The sequence below is a fragment of the Geotrypetes seraphini genome, chromosome 10 (genome assembly GCF_902459505.1).
Source record: "Geotrypetes seraphini chromosome 10, aGeoSer1.1, whole genome shotgun sequence".
NCBI lineage: Eukaryota > Metazoa > Chordata > Amphibia > Gymnophiona > Dermophiidae > Geotrypetes > Geotrypetes seraphini.
The window spans coordinates 4179435-4205559 of NC_047093.1; the positions used below are offsets into that span (position 1 = coordinate 4179435).

A 26125-nucleotide genomic window follows, 5' to 3' on the forward strand; every position below is an offset into this window, starting at 1 on the left:
GCGATGGTGCGCCCGCATCTGGAATACTGTGTCCAATTTTGGTCGCCGTACCTCAAGAAGGACATGGCGATACTTGAGAGGGTCCAGAGAAGAGCGACGAAAATGATAAAAGTTATGGAAAACTGTTCATATGCTGACAGGCTGGACAAGCTGGGGCTCTTCTCCCTGGAGAAGAGGAGACTTAGAGGAGACATGATAGAAACTTTCAAGATCATGAAGGGCATAGAGAAGGTAGACAAGTATAGATTCTTCAGATTACAGGGAACCACAAGTACGAGAGGGCACTCGGAGAAACTGGAAGGGGACAGGTTTAGAACCAATGCCAGGAGGTTTTTCTTCACTCAGAGGGTTGTGGACACATGGAACGTGCTCCCGGAGGAGATGATCGGGCAGAGTACACTACGGGGATTCAAAGAGGGATTGGATAGATTCCTGAAGGATAGGGGGATTGAGGGTACAGAGAGAGGTAGATAGGGTATAGAAGGAGTATAGATAGAAAAATAAGGAGGCTAGGGCTAAATCAAGAAAACCTTACAGGTCATGGACCTGATGGGCCACCGTGGGTGCGGACTGCTGGGCGCGATGGACCTCTGGTCTGACCCAGGGGAGGCAACTTCTTATGTTCTTATGTTCTTAGACAAGTTCCTCCTGAACAAGAACGTATGCAGGTAAGGCTAATCTCAGTTAGGGCACTGGTCTTTGACCTAAGGGCTACCGCAGGAGCGGACTGTTGGGCACGATGGACCACTGGTCCGACCCAGCAGCGGCAATTCTTATATTCTTATGTTAAAATGTACAACGCTGCGTATGTCTTTCAGCGCTATATAAGTGATTCGTAGTAGTAGTATTAATGCCCATTCTGAAATTTTCTGCATAGAGAAACAGATTTAGATCTCTGAGGTCCATTATAGGATGAAGTCATCTTGTCATTTTGGGAATGGAACTCTTGATAAGCTGATAAGCACAGATGGAGAGAGGGACCTTGGGGCGATTATGTCTGAGGATCTAAAGGCATCTAAATGGTGGCTGTATAGAAAGGAATAACCAGCAGAAGGGGGCTTTATCTGGCAAAGGATACAAAAAGACTTGAGGTGGACCAGAGGAAGGCAATGAAAATGGTAAGGGGTTTGAACCAAAAGACGTATGAGAAGAGACTGGAAGACCTAAACATGTATATAGAGGAGAGATGGGACAGGGGAGATATTATACAGACATTTAAATACTTGAAAGGTATTAATGTAGAACTATATCTAGAGGGCATAACTTGAGGTTGCAGGGAGGAAGATTTAAGAGTAATATTAGGAAGTTCTTTTCATGGAGAGGGTGGTGGATGCCTGGAATGCCCTCCCAAGGGAGGTGGTGGAGAGAAAAATGGTGATGGAATTAAAAAAAGCATGGGATAAACACAGAGGATCTCTAATTAGAAAACAAATGGTATAAAGAACTAAGGCTACTTACAATGTAATGAGAAAAAAAAGGTTACATGTGATAAGGGGAAGAAGGGGAGAAGCTTGGTCAGTATCAAGGGAATACTGAGTGTCCATGTAGACTTAATTTGTTGACGAAAGTTCAGTTATCAAACAGAAGGATCTTCAATTTCTTCTGAAATGAGGTGTGGTTGGGTTTCGTTCTCATTGTCTCTGCAAGGTTATTCCAGGTTTTGACTCCTAGGAAGGTGAGCATGGAGTGGAATATACACCGATATTTGAGGATTTTTGTTACGGGTAGGTTTAGTTGTATCTTGTTGAAAGTTCTTCGTCAGCATCTATGAGACAAACATGGTTTTTCTAATTGCATAGAACTTTTTGGACCCCTGCTCGTTTACAAAAGTTAGATAGTTCTAAATCTAATAGATGCTGGCATTGTCATCTTGATATAGGGACACTGGATCATCTGTTGTTTTATTGTCCTTTAATACTCAAGTTCTGGAAATCGATATGGGGACAGATTAATGCTATACTTGAGGCATCAATTCCTTTGACATGAGGCAGTCATATGTGGGATGATGTTACATCTGAAGCCCTCATTGGACATATATAGAGGGTGGCTTTTCCTTATCATGACTGGGGTAGTCATACAAATGATTACACGCAACTGGAAGAACTGAGATTGCCCTAACTTTAATTTTTGGTGGGCAAGTTTTTGCTTAACTTATAAATTTGAAAAAATGAATGCAGATATAATGGGTCATACTAAGAGATTTAAGTTAATCTGGGGCCCTATGATATCTTTTATGTAAGCGTTGTAATTGGTTTTGCTTTTTTTTTTTTCCTTTGATCCTGTTGGTATATTGCACACACACCCAGTGGGAGGGAGGGTGGGAAAGGGATATTTATGTCATGGTTTTATTCTCTTGCAAGGTATTGGTTTGGTGGGTTGGGGGGCGTTTATCTTGCTGTGGGGATTTTGATTGATTATAAATGCATATATGAATAATGTTGTTTGTGTAGATACTGTACTGCATTTTTGTTAACTTTGGAAAATTAATAAATGATTTAAACAGAGAGTTCTGCGAGAGACTGACCATGCCTCAGAGAAGAGTTGGATAAGGAGTGGCCGAGTTTCCGTAGAGTATGCGTCAGGATCGTAAACTCACCATCTGTGCGGTCGGAGGGGGGCGTTCTTCCGATTGCCCTAATTTGAATTTGTTTGTGTTGTGAATCTGCCATGGATCGCCCCTGGAAAAAAGGTTAGTGAATCTAGCCCTTTATCTGTTGTCATTTACTTTGTTACTATTCATTTCTGTTTGTATTTGCTTACCTAGATGACTGGGTCATCAAGGGATCTCCATTGCACACAGCCTGGTGTGATACTGGTTATATTTTAGTTTTGTGCAATAAGGAGTTTCAGAGAGTATAGTGATTCTGAAAAAGTGAGTTCATGGGAATGCTGAGAGGTGTTGGTAGCTTGAGAAGATAGACAAAGTGCTACAAGGTACCTTAACTTGGTGAGCCACAAAGTTTCAAGCTCACTAGTTCAAATCCCACCCTCATTTTAACAGCTTCCTATTAGCTCTCATAAAAGTATACATAGTGGACTTTGCTGTTTTTCATCAGCATTGTGCAGTTTGCAGGCACACTTATTTTGATCTTGCCATGGATAGGATATCCTAAGCTCTTATGGTAAGAAACCCCCTAACTCAAAGGAAGTGGCTCAATACTTAATGGCACCTCTCCCATCATCTGAAGATCAAATCCAAATGATGTTTGGATACCCCAAAACATCTTCAATTTTTTGGTGACAATCTGTCATCTAGGTGCATCTTGATGATCTCACAATGAAGTCAACATTGTGCATCAGATACATTCATTTGCCATTGTGGTATGAATGTATTTCTTTTTATGCAATATATGCACAGGGCAACAGGTATAAGAGTTTACTAAAACATTCTGAGAGTTTGGACAGATGTTGAAGGAAGGTACATGTTTTGAGATATATCCTAGAGACATTATTATTGGTAAATTCAGTTTGGCTTTAGAATTGGGGGTGTGGTTTCATGCCTGAGGAGTGTGTGTTGGGGTGGGGGAGGGGGTTTAGGATGAGAGAACAGGCTGCTTTAAACATCTGAGAATTGCTGCATATCATTTTAAAGCTCAACCCAAATATGTTTAAGCAAAGGAACGCCCAGTTTGAAGGTTTTCTGGTAGAAAAATGAATATCAAATATTTGCTAACCGCACTCAAGACTTGAACCCCTGACATTTGGAAGACAAAAGCAGTGCTTTGAAACATAGAGCTACAGAGGGAATTCCTTTTAGAATTTGGTAACAGGAGCCTCTACAGACTAAATAGATGACAAATGGCTTCTTGTAAAAGCTTTGAGAAGTGAAGGAAATGATTAAAAGTCAGTAATAATAATAACTTTATTTTTATATACCGCAATACCACAAACAGTTCAGAGCGGTTTACAGAGGAAGAGACTGTATACAGACAGCGATATTATAAAAAAAACTTTCAAAATTACATGGTAAGATTAATCAATTTTTCCTGGAAGTGTTTTAGAAGTACATCGTGGTAGAAATGGAGTCAGAGAAATTTGTCAAAGAGATAAGTTTTGATTGGCTTCCTAAAAGTTTAGTAAGAAAGAGCGTTTGAGATAAAGTTGGTTAAACATTTATTCTATTTGCCTGCTTGGAATGATAGTGTACTATCAAGGAATCTCTTGTAGATACAGCCCTTCAAGGATGGGAAAGCAAACAAGTAGGCACTACGTGTACAAACAACATCCAAACCACGCCCAATTAGTTTGAAAGTTTTCTGGTGGGAAGTCCTAACGGTGCCTATGATGTCAGACGCCACTTAGGCATGTTTAGTATAAGAAGGTCCATCAGAGCAGAGTTTTCTCTTTTAGGACTTCCATTCTACTTATGCTGAATTCTGAGACCTTACCTTTCCTGACTATCTTGTTTCCTATATCTGCCACAACTCTCTCCATTCCACAGGACCATTAGTAGCTATAGTAATTTGCAACTGAAGTCTTTCTAACAATTTTCATCTTTCCAGGAACTCCTTGCTAGCAGCTCAGATACTAAATCCAGGTGAGAATGATATATTGCTAGTTACTTAGGTGTCTTTATTACAAAAAAGCTCAGGTAGAACTGATTTTTTTCTTTTGGACTCCTATTCTGTGTTATTGCTTATGGTGATTCTCCTTTAACTTATTGTCCCCCTGATATCTGCCACAACTCTCCATTCCACAGGGCCATTAGCAGGTCTTCTTAGAATTAATGATGATAAAAATTTGCTCCAGGTGTATTTGCTGACAAAACACCCATGCTGTTTGAAACTTTGGTACCAGGAAAATGGATATGCAAGTTACATGAATATGTGGTAACCGTACCCGACAGTGGAACCTATGATATTAGGAAGATGGAAGCAGTGCTTTTATTCATAGAGTTAAAGGCAATTCTTTTTAGAGTCATATAGAGGCAGCTCAAAAGACTAATCAGTTGAGAAATGATTCAGTGTAAGAACTCATTTGATAACTATTTACCAGTGTGATAACTATTGCTCATGTGGGGGGGGGGGCACCCAAAGGACATCCAATCGGTGGACATGGTTTTGGTGGGAATCTCATCAGGGGTGACTAATTGTTAGGGTTCAGATGCAGCTGCCTCCTCTTTTTAGGAGTCCAACAGTATTTGTGCTTCTGTTCATGCTAGGTGATATTTTGAGACTGTGCTGTGACATTCTCCCAAAACTTCTGCTTTTTACTTTTGCCACAGATGTCTTTCTAACATTTTCCCTCTTTTCTCCTGATTTCAGGTTGACTATGCTCATCTTCCCAGAGTGGCTAATGACTCCCTTTATGTTTTCCAGGGGCCAGAGCAGGTCTGTTAAAACTGGGTTCAGCACACCAGCTTGCACCTAGGCAAAGAGTTATTGCCAGCAGCTCAAATAGCAAAACAGAAAGAATAGGTGAGAATGATGTATTGCAACCTTTGATTGCTTACTCTAGATATCCTTCACTTGACTGCAAATTGTGCTTACTGTCTGAGTAGCCCTTGTGATGAATTAAATACATATTCACGATGCTAACGTTTCACACTTTTTTTCCCTGCTATCATGTCTCATACCTTGACAATGGTGTACTTCTTAATGACTTTCTGAGAGAACAATATATTGGTGAGTTTTAGGCCCTTTTACAAAGGTGCGCTAAATCAACACATGCGCTAACTGCTAATGCATCCATAGGGTAACATGCACGTGTTAACATTTAGCACGCGCTATTGGCACCCTAAAGGGCAATGCGTTTAGCGTGTGCTAAATATTAATGCATACATATTACCCTATGAATGTGTTAGCAGTTAGCGTATGCATTGATTTAGCGCACCTTTGTAAAAGAGGGCCTAAAATTAGCACCAATATACTCTGTTTTTTTTTAAATTCTTTATTCATTTTCAAACTTTCATCAAGTGTACAAATATCAAATCATTAATACTGTATACATCACTTGATATTCTTACTATTATATCTTATAATACATATATTTAACCATCACCCAACCCATCAAACCTATTAAAAATTTCTAAACTGAACAATAAAATATAATACCCTCCCCCCTCCCTATAATAACTGGTGTATACTTCAAAAGAAAAATGGCATTTAATCATTACAAAAGGATGTTAATGGCTCCCAAATTTTAATAAAGTTGTTATAATTTCCATGTTGTATAGCTAATGATCTTTCCATTCTGTATATGTGAAATAATGAATTCCACCAAAAATTAAAATTGAGTCTACTGTGATCTTTCCAATTATTAGTGATATGTTGAATGGCGACTCCAGTCATGATCAATAAAAGAATGTTATTATGCGACTCTTTTTTCTCATAGACATTCCAAATAATACTGTATCATAAGACAATGCCACGTGGTTTTCCAATAAACAATTTACTTGATCCCATATTGAGTTCCAAAAGGCTAAAATAAAGGGACAATGAAACAAAAGATGATCTAAAGTCCCTACTGCAAGATTACAATGCCAGCATCTATTAGACTTTGAACTATTTAACTTTTGTAATCTAACTGGGGTCCAAAATGCTCTATGCAAATATACTCTTAATATACCAGTATACTCTTAATTTGTCTCAATCCATCTTCCTTTTTCTATAGCCTGCCTTCGACTACCAGGAGAAGATTATGGGACCTTAACAATTCAACCACAGTAACAATTTGGACCTAGGAGTTTCTTAACTTTGCATACCTGTGATCCATCTCATCGAACTGCACTTGCATGCTACTTTCCTGGACTGTGCAATAATTCTAGATTTGAGTGTCTAAGAAATTACATTCTATTCTACAATAAAAATCTTAAACCATTTTTGACCTTGTGCTTATTTACAAAAGGAAGACCAGGGCCCATTCAGATACAATAGTGCGATAACCCTAACTCTGTGTGATATGGGGACAACATCATTGAGTAGTATCTGGGCATTAATGTTTCCTTAATAAGCACCACTTTAAATTCAGCTACTTTGTCACATTGACTTTTGTCTTATCTAGTGTTCCATGAGTTACTTGCCCAGGCTGCAAAGGAGAGAAGTGGGGTGGTGGAACATGGATGCTTGACCTATAAGAAGGATGGCCCTTAGGGAGTGGCAAACAGGGTAGCTGTGCTATGTTTCGGGGGGGGGGGATGGGCTGGCATGTCTCCCAGTTGCTCACCAGTGCAAAGTGAATACAGGTATCTAAACCATATATAGAACTCTAATGAAACCACACCCAAAGGACGCCCAATCAGCTTCAAGTGAAGAAACACTAATGACACCCATAGCAACATGTTTCTAGGATGTCCAATGAGACGTCTAAACTGCCTCACAGCCTGCAAACAGCATAATATTTGAGAAAATGGCATTATATGAGAGCTGGAGAGGATGGACAAGGTGCAACATGGTGCCTTAACTTGGTGAGCCAGCAATGGCTTCTTTCAGTTAGGGGAGAAGTTTCCTACCCTGACAGCTTAGCATATGCTAGCCATGTGAAGATGAGAATAAGTTTGCCTGGAAAGAACATAAGAATTGCCACTGCTTGGTCAGACCAGTGGTCCATCATGCCCAGCAGTCCGCTCATGCGGCGGAACCTAGGTCAAAGACCAGTGCCCTAACCGATACCAGCCATACCTGCGTACGCTCTGGTTCAGCAGGAACTTGAATCTCTGGAGGGTGTTTTCCCCTATAACAGCCTCAGGAAGAGCGTTCCAGTTTTCCACCACTCTCTGGGTAAAGAAGAACTTCCTTACGTTTGTACGGAATCTATCCCCTTTTAACTTTAGAGAGTGCCCTCTCATTCTCTCTACCTTGGAGAGGGTGAACAACCTGTCTTTATCTACTAAGTCTATTCCCTTCATTATCTTGAATGTTTCGATCATGTCCCCTGTCAGTCTCCTCTTTTCAAGAGAAAAGAGGCCCAGTTTAATCTCTCACTGTACGGCAACTCCTCCAGCCCCTTAACCATTTTAGTCGCTCTTCTCTGGACCCTTTCGAGTAGTACCATGTCCTTCTTCAAGTACGGCGACCAATGCTGGATGCAGTATTCCAGATGAGGGTGTACCATGGCCAGGTACAGCAGCATGATGACCTTCTCCGATCTATTCGTGATCCCCTTCTTAATCACTCCTAGCATTCTGTTCACCCTTTTCGCCGCCGCCACAAATTGCGCGGACGGCTTCATCAACTTATCGACTAGTACTCCCAAGTCTCTTTCCTGGGGGTCTTTCCAAGTACTGCACCGGACATCCTGTAGTTGTGTATAAGATTTTTATTACCAACATGCATCACCTTACACTTATCCACGTTAAACCTCATTTGCCATGGCAGCCCATTTCTTGTGTTTATGTCACATTGCAGGTCTTGCAATCCTCCTGCGTCTTAACTACTCTGAATAACTTCATATCGTCTGCAAATTTAATCACCTCATTCATCGTACCAATTTCCAGGTCATTTATAAATATGTTGAAGAGCACAGGTCCACTCCACTCATGACACTTTTCTAGTCCGAGTATTGTCCATTCACCCCCAATCTCTGTTTCCTACCCACCAGCCAGTTTTTAATCCACGTGAGTATTTAACCCTCGATTCCATGGCTCACAATTTTTCAAAGAAGTCGTTCATGCGGGACCTTGTCGAACGCCTTCTGGAAATCCAAATATACAGTGTCGACTGGGTCACCCTTGTCTATCTGTGTGTTTACCCCCTCGAAGAAGTGCAGCAAGTTTGTCAAGCAAGATCTTCCTTTGCTGAAGCCGTGCTGGCTGGTACTCATCAGATTGTGTCCGTCAAGGTGATCAATGATGCGGTCCTTTATCAGCGCCTCTACCATCTTTCCAAGGTACCAAGTTCAGACTCACTGGTCTGTAGTTTCCCTGATTAAACCTCGAACCTTTCTTGAAGATCGGCGTATCATTCGCCACCTTCCAGTCTTCCGGAATCCTTCCTGATTTGATCGACAGATTGTCTATTAGTTGAAGCAGTTCAGCTATAACCCCTTCAGTTCCTTGATTTATCGTTTTTAAGCCTATCAATCTTCCTGCATACCTCTTCTAGACTGACCGTCAACCCTGTCAGTTTCCCGTCTTCGTTTCCTGCGTATAGCCTGTTGGCGTCCGGTATGTTGTGTATATCCTCTTCGGTAAATACAGACGCAAAAAAATGCATTCAGTTTGTCTGTGATGGCTTTGTCCTCCTTTAGCACTTCCTTTATTTCATGATCATCCAATGGCTCCACTGCTTCTTTCGCGGGTCGTTTCCCCTTGATAAATCGAAAGAACGGCTTGAAGTTTTTCACCTCCTTGGCTATTTTTTCCTCATAGTTTCTTTTGGCTCCTCTCACCGCCTTATGGCACCTGCTTTGATGTTGCTTGTGTTTCTTCCAGTTTTTGTCTGTTTTTGACCTTTTCCATTCCTTAACCGAAGTCTTCTTGTCTTTGATCATTTTCTTCACCGCTACAGTGAGCCACGCTGATTCTCCAAATACCTAACTAGTTGACTCATTCAAATATACGATTATGTTTAATGTTTATAATCTTTTGTAAACCGCGTAGAACTTTTTGGTAATGCAGTCTAAAAGTATAGTGTTATGTTATGTTCCTTGTTCTTTTTCTTCTTGGAAAATACGCTGATGAAAAATGGCAAAGTCCACCATGACAGGGCAGTGAGATCCACCTTGGATTGTCTCCTGGCATCTATCCTAACAGAATTAACTACAGCCGTTTAGGCGTGCTTCCGGTGCTCCGTTATAGCGCAGCAAGAGCACCGCCTTTATGGAACAGTATATACCTGAAATGCTATTATTATATGGCTCATTGTCTAGCACAGCGGTTAGAATGAAGGTTAGCGTGTGAGCCTGGTGTGGGTTCAATTCCCTCATGTACTTCAGCTGACACAATACTCATTTTAATAAAAATTACAAGCTACAGACTAATCATATATAATCTTCATCTCAAAAGCACAACATTAGCAATACTAGAAGCAATAAATTACAAAAGTGGGGTTAGCAATAAACAGTAGATCCCTCCTCTCCAAAATCACCGGCCTCTGGAACGACCTCACTGTCCCGCTGCGGAACCTGGACTCCCTCCAACTATTCCGAAAACAACTGAAAACCTGGCTTTTCTCTAGCATATAATAATCTCTTCTCCTGATTACATCCCCTCTTTTTATGCTTTGTAAACTCTTTCTCTTCTCTCTTCCCATAATTTTTAAACTCTGTAAACCGTGTCGAGCTCCACTTCAGTGGAGAAGATGCGGTATATAAACCTAAGGCTTAGTTTAGTTTAGTTTAATATTTGACTCCATGTCATATTTATTCAACCGTACTTAAGATTCAAAGCCCTGGCTTTTGGGACAATAAAAGCAATGCTTTAAGCCATTGAGCTAACAGTGCTTTGTCTTGGCTAACAGTGATATGATAGCTAAGCAGATGATACCTTAGCAGATCACTAAACTATGATATGACAAGGGGTCAGAGAAGTGGAAGGTGGTATAGCTCAATGTGTAAAAGCTCTGTGCTGATTTTGCAGAGGTTGTGAGTTCAACTCCCAGCACATCCTTTAAATGCAGGTGCACCTTGATGATCTCAAGTTTATTTATTTCAAGTTTATTTAAATTTGATAAATCGCTTATCGATAATTTGCTAAGCAAGTTACAATAAAGTATAAAATAAACATACCATTTAACATACAATTTAAAATTTAGTTATAATGGGTTAGACGAACATACAGACAAAATTGAATATGTGAGGAATAAAGGGATAAAGTTACAAAATTAATACTTTAAAGAAGAAGAAAAAAAAAAAGAAACATAAATGGAAAGAACGTGAGGAGGGGTAAAATAGTTTTTTGGTTTTTTTTTAAAGATGTCTCCCAGCACATCCTTTAATTGCAGGTGCACCTTGATGATCTCAAGTTTATTTATTTCAAGTTTATTTAAATTTGATAAATCGCTTATCGATAATTTGCTAAGCAAGTTACAATAAAGTATAAAATAAACATACCATTTAACATACAATTTAAAATTTAGTTATAATGGGTTAGACGAACATACAGACAAAATTGAATATGTGAGGAATAAAGGGATAAAGTTACAAAATTAATACTTTAAAGAAGAAGAAAAAAAAAAGAAACATAAATGGAAAGAACGTGAGGAGGGGTAAAATAGTTTTTTGTTTTTTTTTAAAGATGTCTGCTGCCCTGTATAAGTTGCATTTAAAGATTAAAAGCATCTCACAATGAGATCAGCATTATGCAACTGCACACCTCAATTTGCAATGAACTGGAAGCCACATTCAGGTCTGTTATGTGTTTTATTCTGTTTTTAAGCTTTCCAAATGAAGTCATGGGCTTTCTTTGCTTTGAAGAATGAGCTGATTGGAGCAATGTTTAGTGAGAAAGTGTTATTTGGAGCAAGAAATCTAAAGCTGTGATTTTCATGTGTTGTAATTATCTAATAACATTGCTTCTTTAGCCAGGAAATTACCGTATTTTTTGCTCCATAAGATGCATTTTTTCCAGCCAAAAAAGAGGGTGGAAAAAAGGGTGTGTCCTATGGAGCGAATACCCAAATCTCACCCCCACCCCCGTTACCTTCCAGGACCACTGCCCGCCACCACCGCTACTGGTTGCTCACTGCCGAAATTAGAAGGGTAAGGCCAGGCGGGTGCAGCGATTGCACGCAACCGGCCCAGAAGCCTTACCTCCAATGTCAGAATTGATGTCGTGGGTAAGGCTTCTGGGCCGGCGGCGTGCAATTGCTACACCCGCCTGGACCTTCCGGGTGCCGTGCTGCTGAGCCAGGAGTTCGCCCCTCCCCCTGCTGCTGCTGCTGCTTCGGCGATGTGTTCTCATAGCAGCAGGAGGTAAGTAAATCCAGCGGGCAGGCAGGCTTGGGGGAGGGGTGAAGAGGACAAAGGCTGGAAGGCAGTGAGGGGAATATAGGAGGGAGGGAGGAAGGGACAATTGTTGGGCCTAAGGAAGGAAAGAAAAAAAGAAATCACCAGATGGGGGGGGGGGGGAGGAAGAGGACAAAGGCTGGAAGACATTGAGGGGGACATAGGAGGAAGGGACAATTGTTGGGCCTGAGGAAGGAAAGAAAGAAATCACCAGACAATAAAGGTAAGAAAAATGATTTTATTTTCAATTTAGTGATCAAAATGTGTCAGTTTTAAGAATTTATATCTACTGTCTATATTTTGCACTATATTTGTCTATTTTTCTATAGTTGTTACTGATGTGACATTGCATATTTTAAAAAGTCATCTGCCTTGACATCTGTGCCCTGTCATCTGAACAAAGCCCTGCCAGCTGAACATCTCTTTCTCTAGTTCAGCAGCCAGAACTTTGATTTATAAAATGACAATTGAACAGAATATTGCTTCTTTTTATACTTTAATAAAATAAGTTCAGTATAAAACTATTTGAGGCTTGTGCGGTAGGGATCAGATGGTTTGCGGGGATGAGATGACGGGGACCGAGCTCGCGGGACAGAACGGTGATGGGGACAAGACAGTGATGGAGCAGAGACGGGGACAAATTTTTTCCCCGTGTCATTCTCTAGTTGCAAATAAAGACTTTGGTCCCAGATCCTAGCTCTAATTCCAACCGAGTTGAAGCCCAAAAGGAAAAGTAGGAAAATGGCACAATCTAAAAAAAAGACTTAATACAGGGAAAGAAAACCAATTGAATCAGGTTTACAGAGCAGATGCTTGGGTATATAATGTAAGAAAATAGAAATGTACCACAGATTCTACCAGAGGGCTGACCAATAGATTTCTACATGAATAGCAATATACCTGTGACATACCTGTCTGTAAGAGGAGTGATTACTAGCCGTGGGGTGTTCCCCAAATATTCATAGGAATATGAGAATTGTGCATCACAAATATTAGCAAAGCAATTCTTTTTCTCATCATCCCATCGATGACGGAGCTGAGACTGCCACGTGAATGCTTGGGCATTTTCCACCTGTAGAAGGAAGAGAATATGATCCACTGAACTGAAGCTGTCAAAATATGCTGTCTAGTACTTAACTACACAATAAAAATACAGTAGTAAATAATGACAGAAGAGGACCCGCCAGCCCATCCAATCTGTCTTGTTATCTTTTAACGCATAATGTAGCTTTCGAGGTTAATAACCATTCTGCTGTTTTCAAGTTTGCAGTGAAGGAGTGGCCTAGTGGTTAGAGTGCTGTCTCAGCATCCTGAGGTTGTGCACTTATGGGCAAAGGTAAGGGGGAGGGAGGGAGATAGATGCAGCCGGTAGGTAGGAAGGAGGGAGGGGGGCAGTACGCGATCAGTGACCGCATGCATTCCCTCCCTTAACTGCAGAGCCAATGCCATTCACCGCTCCACGGCGCAGTGGATGGCCTTGTCCCCATACTCGCAGTAAGCACTTTTTCCCCCCACCATTTTAACGGGTTACCCGTGGCTATCCACAGGTAATAGCCTCTATGTTATTCTTTATTGCAAACTCCAAGATACATCTATATGCACCTACCCGCCCCCTCCGCTCTACAGCATCCCCCAGGAAGATCTCTCCTGTTGGAAACTGCCCGCAAACGCTCCTACAGCCACTTCATCCCACAGCTTTGGAACCATCACTGAACTCATTGATGACCTTCCGAAGAGCAGTGAAGGTCCAACCGCAAAAAAATTCCCTCTGATATCTCTCCGTTAACAACTACCAGATGGTGACCCCCGGTTCAATCTTCTGTAATACCCCTCCATAAATTCCCTATGAATGTCTTCAAGTTACTGTACTGCCCAGCCTTGCCCTTTTATGACTGTATTGTATCGCCAAATGTACTGTCCAATGTAAATTCTGTGAATGTTGGCTTGTAATCCGTTCTGAGCTCCCGGGAGGGAGGAATAGAATCAGATCAAATCAATAAATCAATCAATCAATCTTACAGATAACAAATATAAAGTTCATTTTATCTGTGTATTTTCAGTGATTCTACTCAAGAGATCCCTGAAAATGTGTATTATATTATGTGGAGAAGATATGTCGTTAACTTTATGTTGTTTCTATGCAGCTGGAAATTTACATCTGAAGAAATATGCTCATATACATTTATCATTACAGAAAGATTACAGATAGAATTTGGAAGAGGAATTTGAAGATTAATATCACCTACATTATTTAATATAATGACGGTACCATTGGGTTAACAACTTGTCAACATAGATTTAATCCGTTTATTTATGTCGATGATATTTTGATGTATATCCCTTTTGTTAGTATCAAATTTTTGTTATTAAGTAGCCCTTTTGCTGGGACTGAAACAAGTTATGTGTTGGAACCACATTCTAAAATTCCCGGAGCCATTTGAAGTATGAGCTCAGAGTATTGCCACTGAAGGTTTTAGATCATTACGGAGGCTTAGATGTGCTAGAGCATATATTGAATTGGATGAAATTCCGATAATTGTTCAAATTACTGTCTTTTCCTAATGTAGGATGTAAAAAGTTAGTTTGTATAAAGCTTCAAACATTGCATTGGCTCCCAGTGGAGGTATGTTTTATATTTACTTTGTTCCTTCATTCATCATATTGCACTATCCTGTATGGAAAACAATTGTTTGGAGGCCATTGATAGAATATGGTAATGAGTAGTTATTGGACTATCATTTTTCCCTAATAGGTATAATTGCAAAGTATGGGGGGGGGGATTTCTGATTTGATATTAAATGAATAGGACAGAATATATATGTAATGTAATGTAATGTAATTTATTTCTTATATACCGCTACATCCGTTAGGTTCTAAGCGGTTTGAAGAAAATATACATTAAGATTATAAATGAGAAGTAAGAAGGTACTTAAAAAATTCCCTTACTGTCCCGAAGGCTCACAATCTAACTAAAGTACCTGGAAATTAATAAAGAAGAGAAAATAAAGATGGTTGAAAAAAGAAAAATTCTATGTGAATTTATAGGATGGAAATTAAACTGACAGTGAAGAACTGTATGAAAAATACATATGGAATGCAGTTAGAGAGGGTAGGTTACAATCTATTTATGGTATTTGTTTAATTGGAAGGTGTTAAGGTGGGTAATTTGGGGGAAGGTTATCTGAAGGTAGGTGAATCTTCTGGAGGTAAAAGAGGAGGGGTTAAGATATTTGGATGAATTTTTTGAAAAGCAGGGTTTTGATTTCTTTTCTGAATGTTTTGAGGTTGTCTGATATTGTCATAAGATTGGAGATGGAATGGTTGATTTTTGCTGCTTGTGTTGCCAGAAGGTTGTCAAACATTTTCTTGCGTTGTGTGCCTTGTGGGGGGAAGACGAAAGGGTTCGAGGTTCTTCTGTGTCTTGAGGTGGAGATTTGGTTTAAGCGGTTGTTTAGATAGGAGGGGGAAGAGCCGTGTAATGCTTTGAATATCAGGCAGTGGAATTTGAATTGGATTCGTGCTTGTATGGGTAGCCATTGAGATTCTAAGAAGGCAGTTGTTATGTGATCATATTTTTTGAGTGAGTAGATCAATCTGAGGGCGGTGTTTTGTATGGTCTGGAGTTGTTTTATCATAGTGGCTGGACAAGGAAGATATAGGGAGTTGCAATAATCCAGCAGACCTAAGACTAGGGATTGGACGATTAGTCTAAATTGTGCTTGGTCAAAGAATTTTCTGATTTTACGGAGATTTCTCATGGTTAGAAAAGCTTTCTGGGTTGTTTTGTTGATCTGGGGCTGCATTGTGCAACATCTGTCTATCGTAACTCCTAGGAGTTTTAGTTCGGGTTATATTGGGTATTTGGTATTTTTGATTTTCAGTTCAGTGATGGTAGGAGTTTGGGCTTTTTCGAGCAAAAGGAATTTTGTTTTTTCAGAATTTAGTTTTAGTTTGTGATCCATCATCCATTTTTCTACTGTGTCTAAGGTTGTTTCTAGCTTTGTTGTGGTGGTGGTCTCTGATTGGTCAAAGGGGAGGATTATGGTGATGTCATCAGCATAGCTGAAAGATGTGACATCTAGGGTATCTAAAGTGGCTCCTAGGGAGGAGATAAAAAGGTTGAAGAGCGTAGGTGAGAGAGGTGATCCTTGTGGAACTCCGCAGGGATTTGTCCATGGTTCTGATTTGATATCATTGTATTTTACCCTGTAGGTTCTAGATTTGAGGAACCCCTGAAACCATTTGTAGACCTTGCCTGAGATTCCTATGGCGTCGAGAATTTGTAGTAATAAGGTGTGGTCAAGTAGGTCAAATGCTGCGGAGAGGTCTAATTGTATTAATATCATTTTTTTTCCTTTACTGATGTGTTGTCGGGCTGTATCTAGTAATGTGACAAGTAGTGTTTCTGTACTATGGTTAGTTCGGAATCCTGATTGTGAGGGGTGGAGTAGGTTATGTTTTTCCAGATATTCGGTGAGGTATTGTGCCACTAGGCCTTCTATTATTTTAACGTACAATGGTATTGAAGCGATAGATCTGTAGTTGGAGGGGCTATCTATTGGGCCTTTGTGATCCTTTATGATTGGAGTGATTAAGATCTCTCCTAGGTCCTGTGGGAATTGGCCTTCTGTCAATGTGGTTTGAATCCATAGCATGAAGTTGGTTTTGAATGTGGTGGAGGCGTTTGATAATATGTAGGTGGGGCAATTATTTAGGTCACTGGAAGCATGGCTGTATTTATTGTAGAGTCGGTTCATATCCGACCAGACTAGAATTGGGAAATCAGACCAGCTTCTGTCTGCTACGATGGCTTCGCTAGTTGATGGGTTTGTTATTATTGAATGTAGATCTGATATTGGTGATCTTGTTTTTGAAATGGTCTGCTAGGTGGATGGCTGTTGGTGGGTGGATACTTTGGGTGGAGAGGTAAGGTTTGGTATCTGTGAGGTTCTTTACTAGATTAAATAGCTTTTTTGTGTCTGGGGTTTTTTTGCCTATCATTTTGGAGTAGTAGGCTTTTCGTTTTTCCTTGAGTTTGGTTTTGTATTGATTAATTTGGTATCTCCATGCAGTTTTAGTGTGTTCTAAACTCTTGTTTTTTTTCCAGACTCTTTCTAGTTGTCTGCAGAGCTTTTTAGATTGGAGAAGTTCGGCGTCGAACCATTTATCAGAAGGTCTGCATATTTTGAATTTTAGTTTTTCTGGGGCTAGCTCATTTAGAATGGTTTCACTTATGGATCTCCATTGGGATATAAATTTGTTGGGAGCTATGTTGGTGGTGGCGTGGTCTGCTTTATCCCAGAATATGGAGGGTTCGATTTTTTGGCGTGTTTTGAAGGAGGTTTTTATTGGAGGTTGTTTGTTAATGCTTTGAGGCCAGTTGATGTCAAAGGTGTATTTATAGTGATCTGACCAAAAGGAGGGGTGCCATGCCCCATTAGAGATATTGATTTTGGGTTTGTGAGGATGTTGGGTCATATAAGCAGCAAGATCTAATTGGTGTCCTTTTTCGTGTGTGGATTGGGGATTGAGGATCTGGTAGTTTAGTGCATTGAGGTATGAGAGTAAATTTATTACTTGTTTTGAGGTGTGAGGTTTTGAGGTTTTGAGGCCGTTCGGCGCGCGGCGAAGGCGAGCGGCAAAGGCGCTCGCCTTAGCGAGAGCGCCTTTGCGAAGGAGCCTTGCGAGGGAACCAGAAACGCCAAGTAATTCACTTTTCTCTTTTCTCGTTTCTCCTTTCTATTTTCTCTCTCTTACCCACAGCAGGAGCACACCAGCACTTCACGAGAGCAATGGAGGACCCAGGAACCCAGAGGTACTTTCCAGTATACTGCACAGAGTGTAATATGTACGACTACCTCCCCTTGGGAAGGCGGGAGTACATATGCAGTCGGTGTCAGGAACTGGAAAGCCTGAGGATGGAGGTCGGCAGATTGAGGGTCAAGGTCCAGAAACTCGAGGGACTGGAGGGACTGAGCAACACAGAGGAGACGAACTGGTCAACCAAGGACACAGACGGAGCAGACCCCATGGTGGACCAGGTGAGGGACCTCGAGAGATTCATCGAGGAGGCCTATAGGAGGAAGGTGGAGGAACAGGACCATCAGCTGCACAGACATATGTTGGCAGACGAGACCCAGGATCCACAAGGCGACACCGGGGAAGGACCTAGCGGAGGAATCACGCAAGAGGAGGAGACCGTGACCCACCGGGACCCCGAGGGAGAGACACCACATTACACTGAGGACACAGACCTGAGACAGAGGAGGTTGCTGAGGAAAGGGAAGTCTGCTATTGTGGTGGGAGACTCGATCTTGAGAGAGGTAGATAGTCACGTAGCTGGAGGAAGGGAGGACCGGCTGGTGACTTGTCTCCCAGGGGCCAAGACACGAGATGTCACTGATAGGATCGAGAGGATCCTGGACGGAGCAGAGACAGAGGAGACTGCGGTGATAATCCACATCGGAACGAATGATGTGAGCCGGAGGAACTTCAGCATGGCCACACTGACTGACCAGTTCAGGGTCCTGGGACGAAAGCTGAAGCGGAGTACCCGGAGGATAGCATTCTCGGAGATCCTGCCTGTACCGAGAGCAGATGCAAAGAGGCAGGCAGACCTCCAGGCTGTGAATGCATGGTTGAGGAGATGGTGCCAGGAGGAGGGCTTCCACTTTGTGAGGAACTGGACGTCCTTCTGGGGAAAGAGCAAGCTCTACCGGCGGGACGGCCTGCACCTGAGCACAGCGGGAACTAGACTACTGGCAGCCAATGTGAGGAAGGAGATCGAGAGGGCTTTAAACTGAGGAGAGGGGGAAAGCCGACAGCTGATCTGATGTTGACGCTTCGGACAACAGCATCCAGAACAGATGCTGAACGGGCTGACTGCAAGGAGGAAGTAGAGAGACCGGTGGATCTTATGATCAGACAGCGAGGGAAACATCAGGTAAAGGGAGCTTGCTGGGAAGAGACTAAGGGGCATAGAGACACAGGGGGACTGGGTGGCACGAGGGCGAAAACTGAGGGCAATATAGGGGTGCCACAAGGCGAGGGGGATCAAACAGAGCCTCAAGGGATGATAGCCCAGGAGGAGACCGGTAGGGCTAGAAAACCCAGAGGAGAAGCTGGGGAGAGGGGTGGCGGAAATGTGGGGAAACCGAAAGCTGCGAGAGTAAAGGCTAAGGGCAAAGCAGAAGCACAGGGAACAGGAGAACTGCCCTAAATTCAAGGGGAGGCGGCCCAGGTAAATAAGGAGGTGGAGGAAAAACGACAGGACCTGCGGTGCTTATACGCCAATGCAAGAAGCCTCATGGCCAAGATGGGTGAACTAGAGGTCGTAGCCAAGGGGGAGGACCTGGATATAATTGGAATTACAGAAACATGGTGGACAGAGGAAAATCAATGGGATGTGGCGCTGCCAGGGTACAAGCTCTACAGGAGGGACAGGACCCACAAGAAGGGGGGAGGCATAGCACTATATATAAAGGACTCTATCTACTCGGTCGGGATGGATATGGCAAAGAAGGCAGAGGGGCTGGAATCGCTATGGGTCAAATTGCCGAGAAACAAGGGTACAGACATAAAACTGGGGCTGTACTATCGCCCACCTGGTACACCGGAGGAAATCGGACACGACTTGGAAGCTGAACTGAGACAAGAATGCAGGACTGGAAGTGTAACAGTGATGGGGGACTTCAACTACCCGGGGATTGACTGGAGTACGGGTCACTCCAACTGCACTAAGGAAACAGGATTTGTAGAAGCTGTGAGGGACTGCTTCATGGAGCAACTAGTCAAGGAACCAACACGAGAGAGTGCTACTCTTGACCTCATCTTAAACGGATTAGGGGGGCCTGCAAGAGGGGTAGAAGTGGGAGGACCACTAGGCAACAGTGACCACAACGCGATCCGATTCACATTAGAAAGGGGGACACCCACAGTAAAGAGGACCGCAACAACTGCGCTCAACTTCAGGAAAGGGAACTATGTTGCTATGAGGGAAATGGTGGGGAGGAAGCTCAAAAACGTCCTTAAGATGGAGACTGTAGGAAGCGCCTGGACCCTATTCAGGGACACCCTGCAGGAAGCACAAAGAATGTACATCCCAAGTTTCAGGAAAGGTGGAAAGAACAAGCGGTCAAAGGACCCGGTTTGGATCTCAACAGAAGTAAAGAGGGCAATAAACGACAAGAAAGTGTCCTTCCGGAGATGGAAAAAGGACCCAACGGAGGAAAATCACCAGGCGCACAGGAAATGCCAAAAGGAATGCCACCGAGAGGTTAGAAAAGCAAAAGGGAAATATGAAGAGGGGCTGGCCAGGGAGGCGAAAAACTTCAAGGCATTCTTCAGTTACGTAAAGGGGAAGCGACCAGCGAGAGAGGAGGTGGGGCCGTTGGACGATGGGGATAGGAAGGGAGTGATCAAGGAGGATAAAGAGGTAGCTGAGAGGTTGAACACGTTCTTCTCGTCGGTTTTCACGAGAGAAGACACATCTAATATACCAGACTCAGAGGAACTCATGAGTGGGGAACAGGCTGAAAAATTAGAACACATAGAGGTAAGTAAGGAGGATGTCCTCAAGCAGATAGACAGGTTAAAATGCGGCAAATCGCCGGGCCCAGATGGGATCCACCCAAGGGTTCTGAAAGAACTAAGACAAGAAATAGCGGGCACAATCCAGCATGTTTGCAACCTATCCTTGAAAACTGGAGAGGTACCAGAGGACTGGAAATTGGCGAATGTCACACCTATCTTCAAGAAGGGATCGAGGGGTGACCCCGGAAACTACAGGCCGGTGAGCCTGACTTCAATTATAGGGAAGATGGTGGAAGCTATGATCAAGGATGGTATTTGCGAGCATATCGAGAGAAATGGCCTACTGAGAACAAGCCAGCATGGATTCTGTAAGGGAAGGTCATGCTTAACGAACCTTCTGCACTTCTTTGAGGGAATAAGCAGTCGGGTGGACAATGGGGAACCTATAGACATCATTTACCTTGATTTTCAAAAGGCTTTCGACAAGGTGCCACATGAAAGGCTGCTTAGGAAACTGTGGAACCACGGGGTGGGAGGGGATGTGCACAGATGGATCGAGCACTGGTTGTCGGGTAGACTGCAGAGGGTCGGAGTAAAGGGACAATACTCTGACTGGCGGGGAGTCACGAGCGGTGTGCCACAGGGATCGGTGCTGGGGCCGTTACTCTTCAACATATTTATCAATGACCTGGAAAAAGAGGCAAAGTGCGAGATTATAAAATTTGCAGACGATACCAAACTGTGTGGCAGAGTTAGGTCTAGGGAGGAGTGTGAGGACCTGCAAAGGGACATGGACAAGCTGGAAGACTGGGCAAACAAATGGCAAATGCGCTTTAACGTGGAAAAATGCAAGGTCATGCATATAGGTAAAAAGAACCCGCTGTTCAAATACAAATTGGGGGGGGCATTATTGGGAGACAGCAGTCTTGAGAGAGACTTGGGTGTGCTGGTAGATGCATCATTGAAGCCATCTGCACAGTGCGCAGCAGCCTCGAAAAAAGCCAACAGAATGCTGGGCATCATAAAGAGGGGCATATCAACCAGGACGCGGGAAGTCATCATGCCATTGTATAGAGCTATGGTGCGTCCACATCTGGAATACTGCGTTCAATATTGGTCGCCGTACCTCAAGAAGGACATGGCGGTGCTTGAGAGAGTCCAAAGGAGAGCAACGAAACTGGTAAGAGGGCTGGAACACTGCCCATATGCCGAGAGGTTGGATAGGCTGGGGCTCTTCTCTCTGGAAAAAAGGAGGCTCAGGGGAGATATGATAGAGACCTTCAAGATCATGAGGGGCATAGAGAGGGTGGATAGGGACAGATTCTTCAGGCTGAAGGGGTCAACAGGCACGAGGGGGCATTCGGAGAAACTGAAGGGAGATAGGTTCAGAACAAATGCAAGGAAGTTTTTCTTCACCCAAAGGGTCGTGGACACTTGGAATGCGCTACCGGAGGAAGTGATCAGGCAGAGTACGGTACAGGGATTCAAACAAGGATTGGACGGATTCCTGAGGGATAGGGGGATCGTGGGATACTGAGAGAGGTGCTGGGATGTAACACAGGTATAGAAAGCAAACCAAGTAATAAGTATAGAAATCTGACCAGGTCGTGCATGTGCAAGACCGGAGGGTTAGGACTTCGATGGGAAGATAAAACTCAATGGGAAACCAAGGTGGCAAGGGGGCCCCTTCTGGTGTCTCAGACAGGCCGTGACCTGTTCGGGCCGCCGCGGGAGCGGACTGCTGGGCAGGATGGACCTGAGGTCTGACCCAGCGGAGGCACTGCTTATGTTCTTATGTGATCTTCTAGATGGAGGTTTATGTCTCCTAGGAGAAGGTTATGAGGTGATGTTAGGGAGTTCTGGTAAATAAATTCTTCAAGCGCTTGTTTGTTGTCATTCCATTTTCTTGGTGTTGAGTAACAGAGGATGCATGTTAGAGTTTCTATGAGAGAATCATCGGATAGTTGACAGGCTAGGAGATCTAGGTGGGGAGTGGAGTGTTTGTCTAGGGTCTTTATATTGATGTTGTTTTTGAGTATGATGGCTAGGCCTCCACCACGTTTTTTTTTTCTGCAGATTAATTCAATTTTATAACCCATTGGGCAGAGTTCTGTGATGGAGGGATCGGATTCTGAGGTTAACCAGGTTTCGGATAGGAATAAGCAGCTTAGTTGTTTTTTAATTATCCAGTCCTTAATAAGGTCTGCTTTTGTGCTTATTGATCTGATGTTCATATATGCACAGGATAATGTAGTGTTAAGTGTTTGGGGAGTGGGTGAGCAGTTTGGGTGGAGGAGATTTTCTTTGGTTAGTGGGTGATAGTTGTGGTTTACCGATTTTGGTTTTAGGGTTGGTCTATTTCTCCAGTTGGTTGGTATGCTGATATGGTTGAGTGAGGAACAGTCTATCAAGTTTCTGGGCAAGTATAGTTTTCTGGTAGGTGGAGGGAATCTATGGGATTTTGTTAAGGTTGGGATAGAGGATGTATGATATCCTTCTGCTTTTCTGTTGGTTAGGAGTAGGAAGAATATTAAATGTATGATATATGTACTACATATGAATTAGTAGGATTGGGAGGGAGGGTTTTAATATTATGATTTAAGTTAAATTCATAGAGAATCAAGTGATATTGTTTAAGTTTAAATGTTATTTTATGATACACTTGTAAGATGTAAAATGGGGGCGTGGCTTTGGAGCGGACGAAGATGCTGGGTAATGGAGTAGCTCTGTGAAGGCAAGCTAACTGACAGATAATATAGTTGGAAAAAATTTCAAATTTCGCTCTGAAAAGTGAATTGGAGATTGATTATGGCTTCGGGTAAGCAAAATAAAAATTTGACAGCGGGAAGCGGCTCAGGAAGTGTGAAATGGTCAAAACTTGATACGGCTTCCCCGCTGTCAGTTCCATTGCCGCCGGAGGATGTAGAAAATAAAGACATAATGAAGGAAATCCAGGCGGTAAAAGAAATAGTTTTAGAATGTGCTAAAAGTATAAAAGAAGTAAAGGAAGAGGTGGTGTATTTGTCGAATAAACTGCAAGTGATGGAATTGAAAGTGGACCAAATAGAGAAACGAGTGGAAAAGTGTGAGGAGGAAAGTGTACAGCATAAGGAATACAGTAAAGAAATTGAAGCGCTAAAAATGGTGCCTTATGTTTCCCCTAAATCTAGTTCATCTTCCAAGTATTAACATACCTAGAAGATACAGAGAAAATAAAATATTAATGGATACTTGGAAAACGTTGAGGTTTATAAGTAAATTAACACCTATCCCAATAAACAAGTCAACTAATCAATCTCTATGGATAACCTCCAAGATCAAAATTGGCGGAGCTCAAATCCTTTGGAAGAACTGGATTATTGCAGGCATTAGATCTCTAAATGATGTTATTTCAGAAGGTAAACTGCTGGAATTTTCACAATTGCAACATAGATTTGGTCTTAGTAAAACACAAAGTTTTAAATGGTTGCAATTGAAGCAGGCCATTCAGGTTGGGTTCCCTGAATGGAAAACATTGAATAATCAATATAGTTTAGAGTTCTTATGTTTTCAAGCAGACTTCCTAGGGCATCAAGCCGCATTGTGGTATAAATTAATATCTGGATATTTGAATAAAAAACCAAAAAATGGTCTAAGAGAAATTTGGAGCATTGAGATTAAGCATCAAATTACTGCATCTCAATGGCCACTAATTTGGTCTTGGAGAATGAGATGTACAGTGTCAGCATCTATGAGACAAACTTGGTTCTTTTTATTACATAGAGCTTTTTGGACCCCTACACGTTTGCAAAAATTAGATAGTTCTAAGTCCAATAAATGCTGGCACTGTAATCTGGAACCTGGGACGTTGGATCATTTACTGTATCATTGTCCCTACATTAAAAGTTTTTGGAATGCAATTTGGCCACAAATTAATAAATTGATGGAAAATCATGTAGCAATATCATATGATACAGTGTTATTTGGAATGATGATGAGAAAAAAAAGTCAAATTTCACCAGAAAATAACAAGCTTTTATTAGTTATGACAGGGGTTGCCATTCAGCATATAACCAACAATTGGAAGAATTATAGTAACCTAAATTATACATTTTGGTGGAATACAATATGTCATATATTCAAAATGGAAAGAGCAATAGCAATACAAAGAGGGACATATACTAAATTTATAAAAATATGGGGGCTATTGACAAAATATTGTAATGAATAAATAATATGATTTCTCTTCTTCTTTTCTTCTTTTCAATATCTTCTTTGTGACACACATGAAGGGGAGGTAGTGAAAATAATTTTTACACAATATGATATAATATGATATACAATATGTAATGTATGATTGGAAAATACTAGAAGGGTGGGGGGAGGGAGAGGGGATAAATATATATTTAGAATATTATGTATTAGATATAAAAGTGATATTGTGTATTCATTAATTGTATTTCAATATTTTGTACACTTTATGTAAAATTTGAAAATGAATAAAAATTATAAATAAAAAAAAAAAAGAAATTGAAGCGCTAAAAAGGGAGCTGGAAGATTTATCTAATAGGGAACGAAGGAGCAATTTAAGGGTGCTTGGGGTCCCGGAGGGAATTGAACAGTCAGATCCGATTGGATTTTTGCTCAATTTTTTGCCAAAGGTGCTCCTGATAAAAAATTAATTTCCGTTGGAAATTGAACGCGCGCACAGGGTCCCAACAAGATTGACAAGCAGCCAGAAAGGACCACGTCCACTGATTTTTAAGCTACTGAGATATCAGAAGGTAGCTGAAATAATTAAATTGGCCAAAGATAATAAAAATTTTAAATGTCAGGACTCTAAGATTTACATCGTTCCTGACTTTGCTAGAGCAACGGCACAAAAGAGGAAGCAGTTATTGGACCTGAGACCACAGCTGAGAAGTCTGGGAGCTAGATATGGTCTCATATACCCGGCAATTATGCGGGTCACTTATAAGAATAAAACTTTGAATTTTGAATCTGCAGCAAAACTTAAGGAGTTTCTAGAGCAGTGTGAATCACCAATGGCTACTTAAGAGAAGATCTGGATGAAAGTATTTACTTTCTTGGTTGTAATGTTTATTTTTGTTTGAGAAATTCATATGTTTAAAAAAGTTAATGGGATTCTGAAGGAAGAACTGCAGTTGGATTCAAAAACATTCCACATTCCATCTTGTCAGGAGGCAAATGGAAAGTAGCCTGTAAGAGTCTATGAGATGCAATATTACAGACTTTTTAAAGGACAGTGGTTGAATAGATGGACTGAATTGACTTGCTGATTGGAAAGACAGACTGAGGAAATGTTGGAGGATTGTGGAAAACAGTTTGAAGGAGATAAGTTATATATGATACTGAGAATGAGAAAGTATATTCTACAAGCAAGAGGACATTAATTAGAATGGATCTGCAAGCAAGATGTGTGTTGGAATGTGACTTTGTATGCCTTATAATTTTAAATTGAAAAAAAAAAAAGGGGGAAGTCTGCTGTGATATATGGAATAATGACATTGTAATGGAAAATCCATTAATGCAGCAGAGGATTTATTAAAGATGGTTCTGATATATAGTTGGCCTGGCATTAAAATAAAAATGACAGATATGTGGTGGTCAATAATAAAGAAACAGGGATTATATATGTATGAGGTGAAGGATTTTTGATTGACACCATAAGTCTGAAATCGTGGCCGCTGCAAATCTTTATGAAAAATAG

At 41.7% G+C, this 26125-nt stretch overlaps 1 protein-coding gene across 2 annotated transcripts in view; it reads right to left on the bottom strand.

Annotated features, from left to right (window-relative positions):
• DNAH17 (dynein axonemal heavy chain 17) overlaps nt 1-26125 on the bottom strand; it is a 954442-nt gene that overhangs the window by 494216 nt on the left and 434101 nt on the right. For both annotated transcript variants that reach the window (XM_033960179.1, XM_033960181.1), the window contains one exon: nt 12795-12955. In XM_033960179.1, the coding sequence (XP_033816070.1) occupies nt 12795-12955 (161 nt within the window). The remainder of the gene's footprint in view (nt 1-12794; nt 12956-26125) is intronic.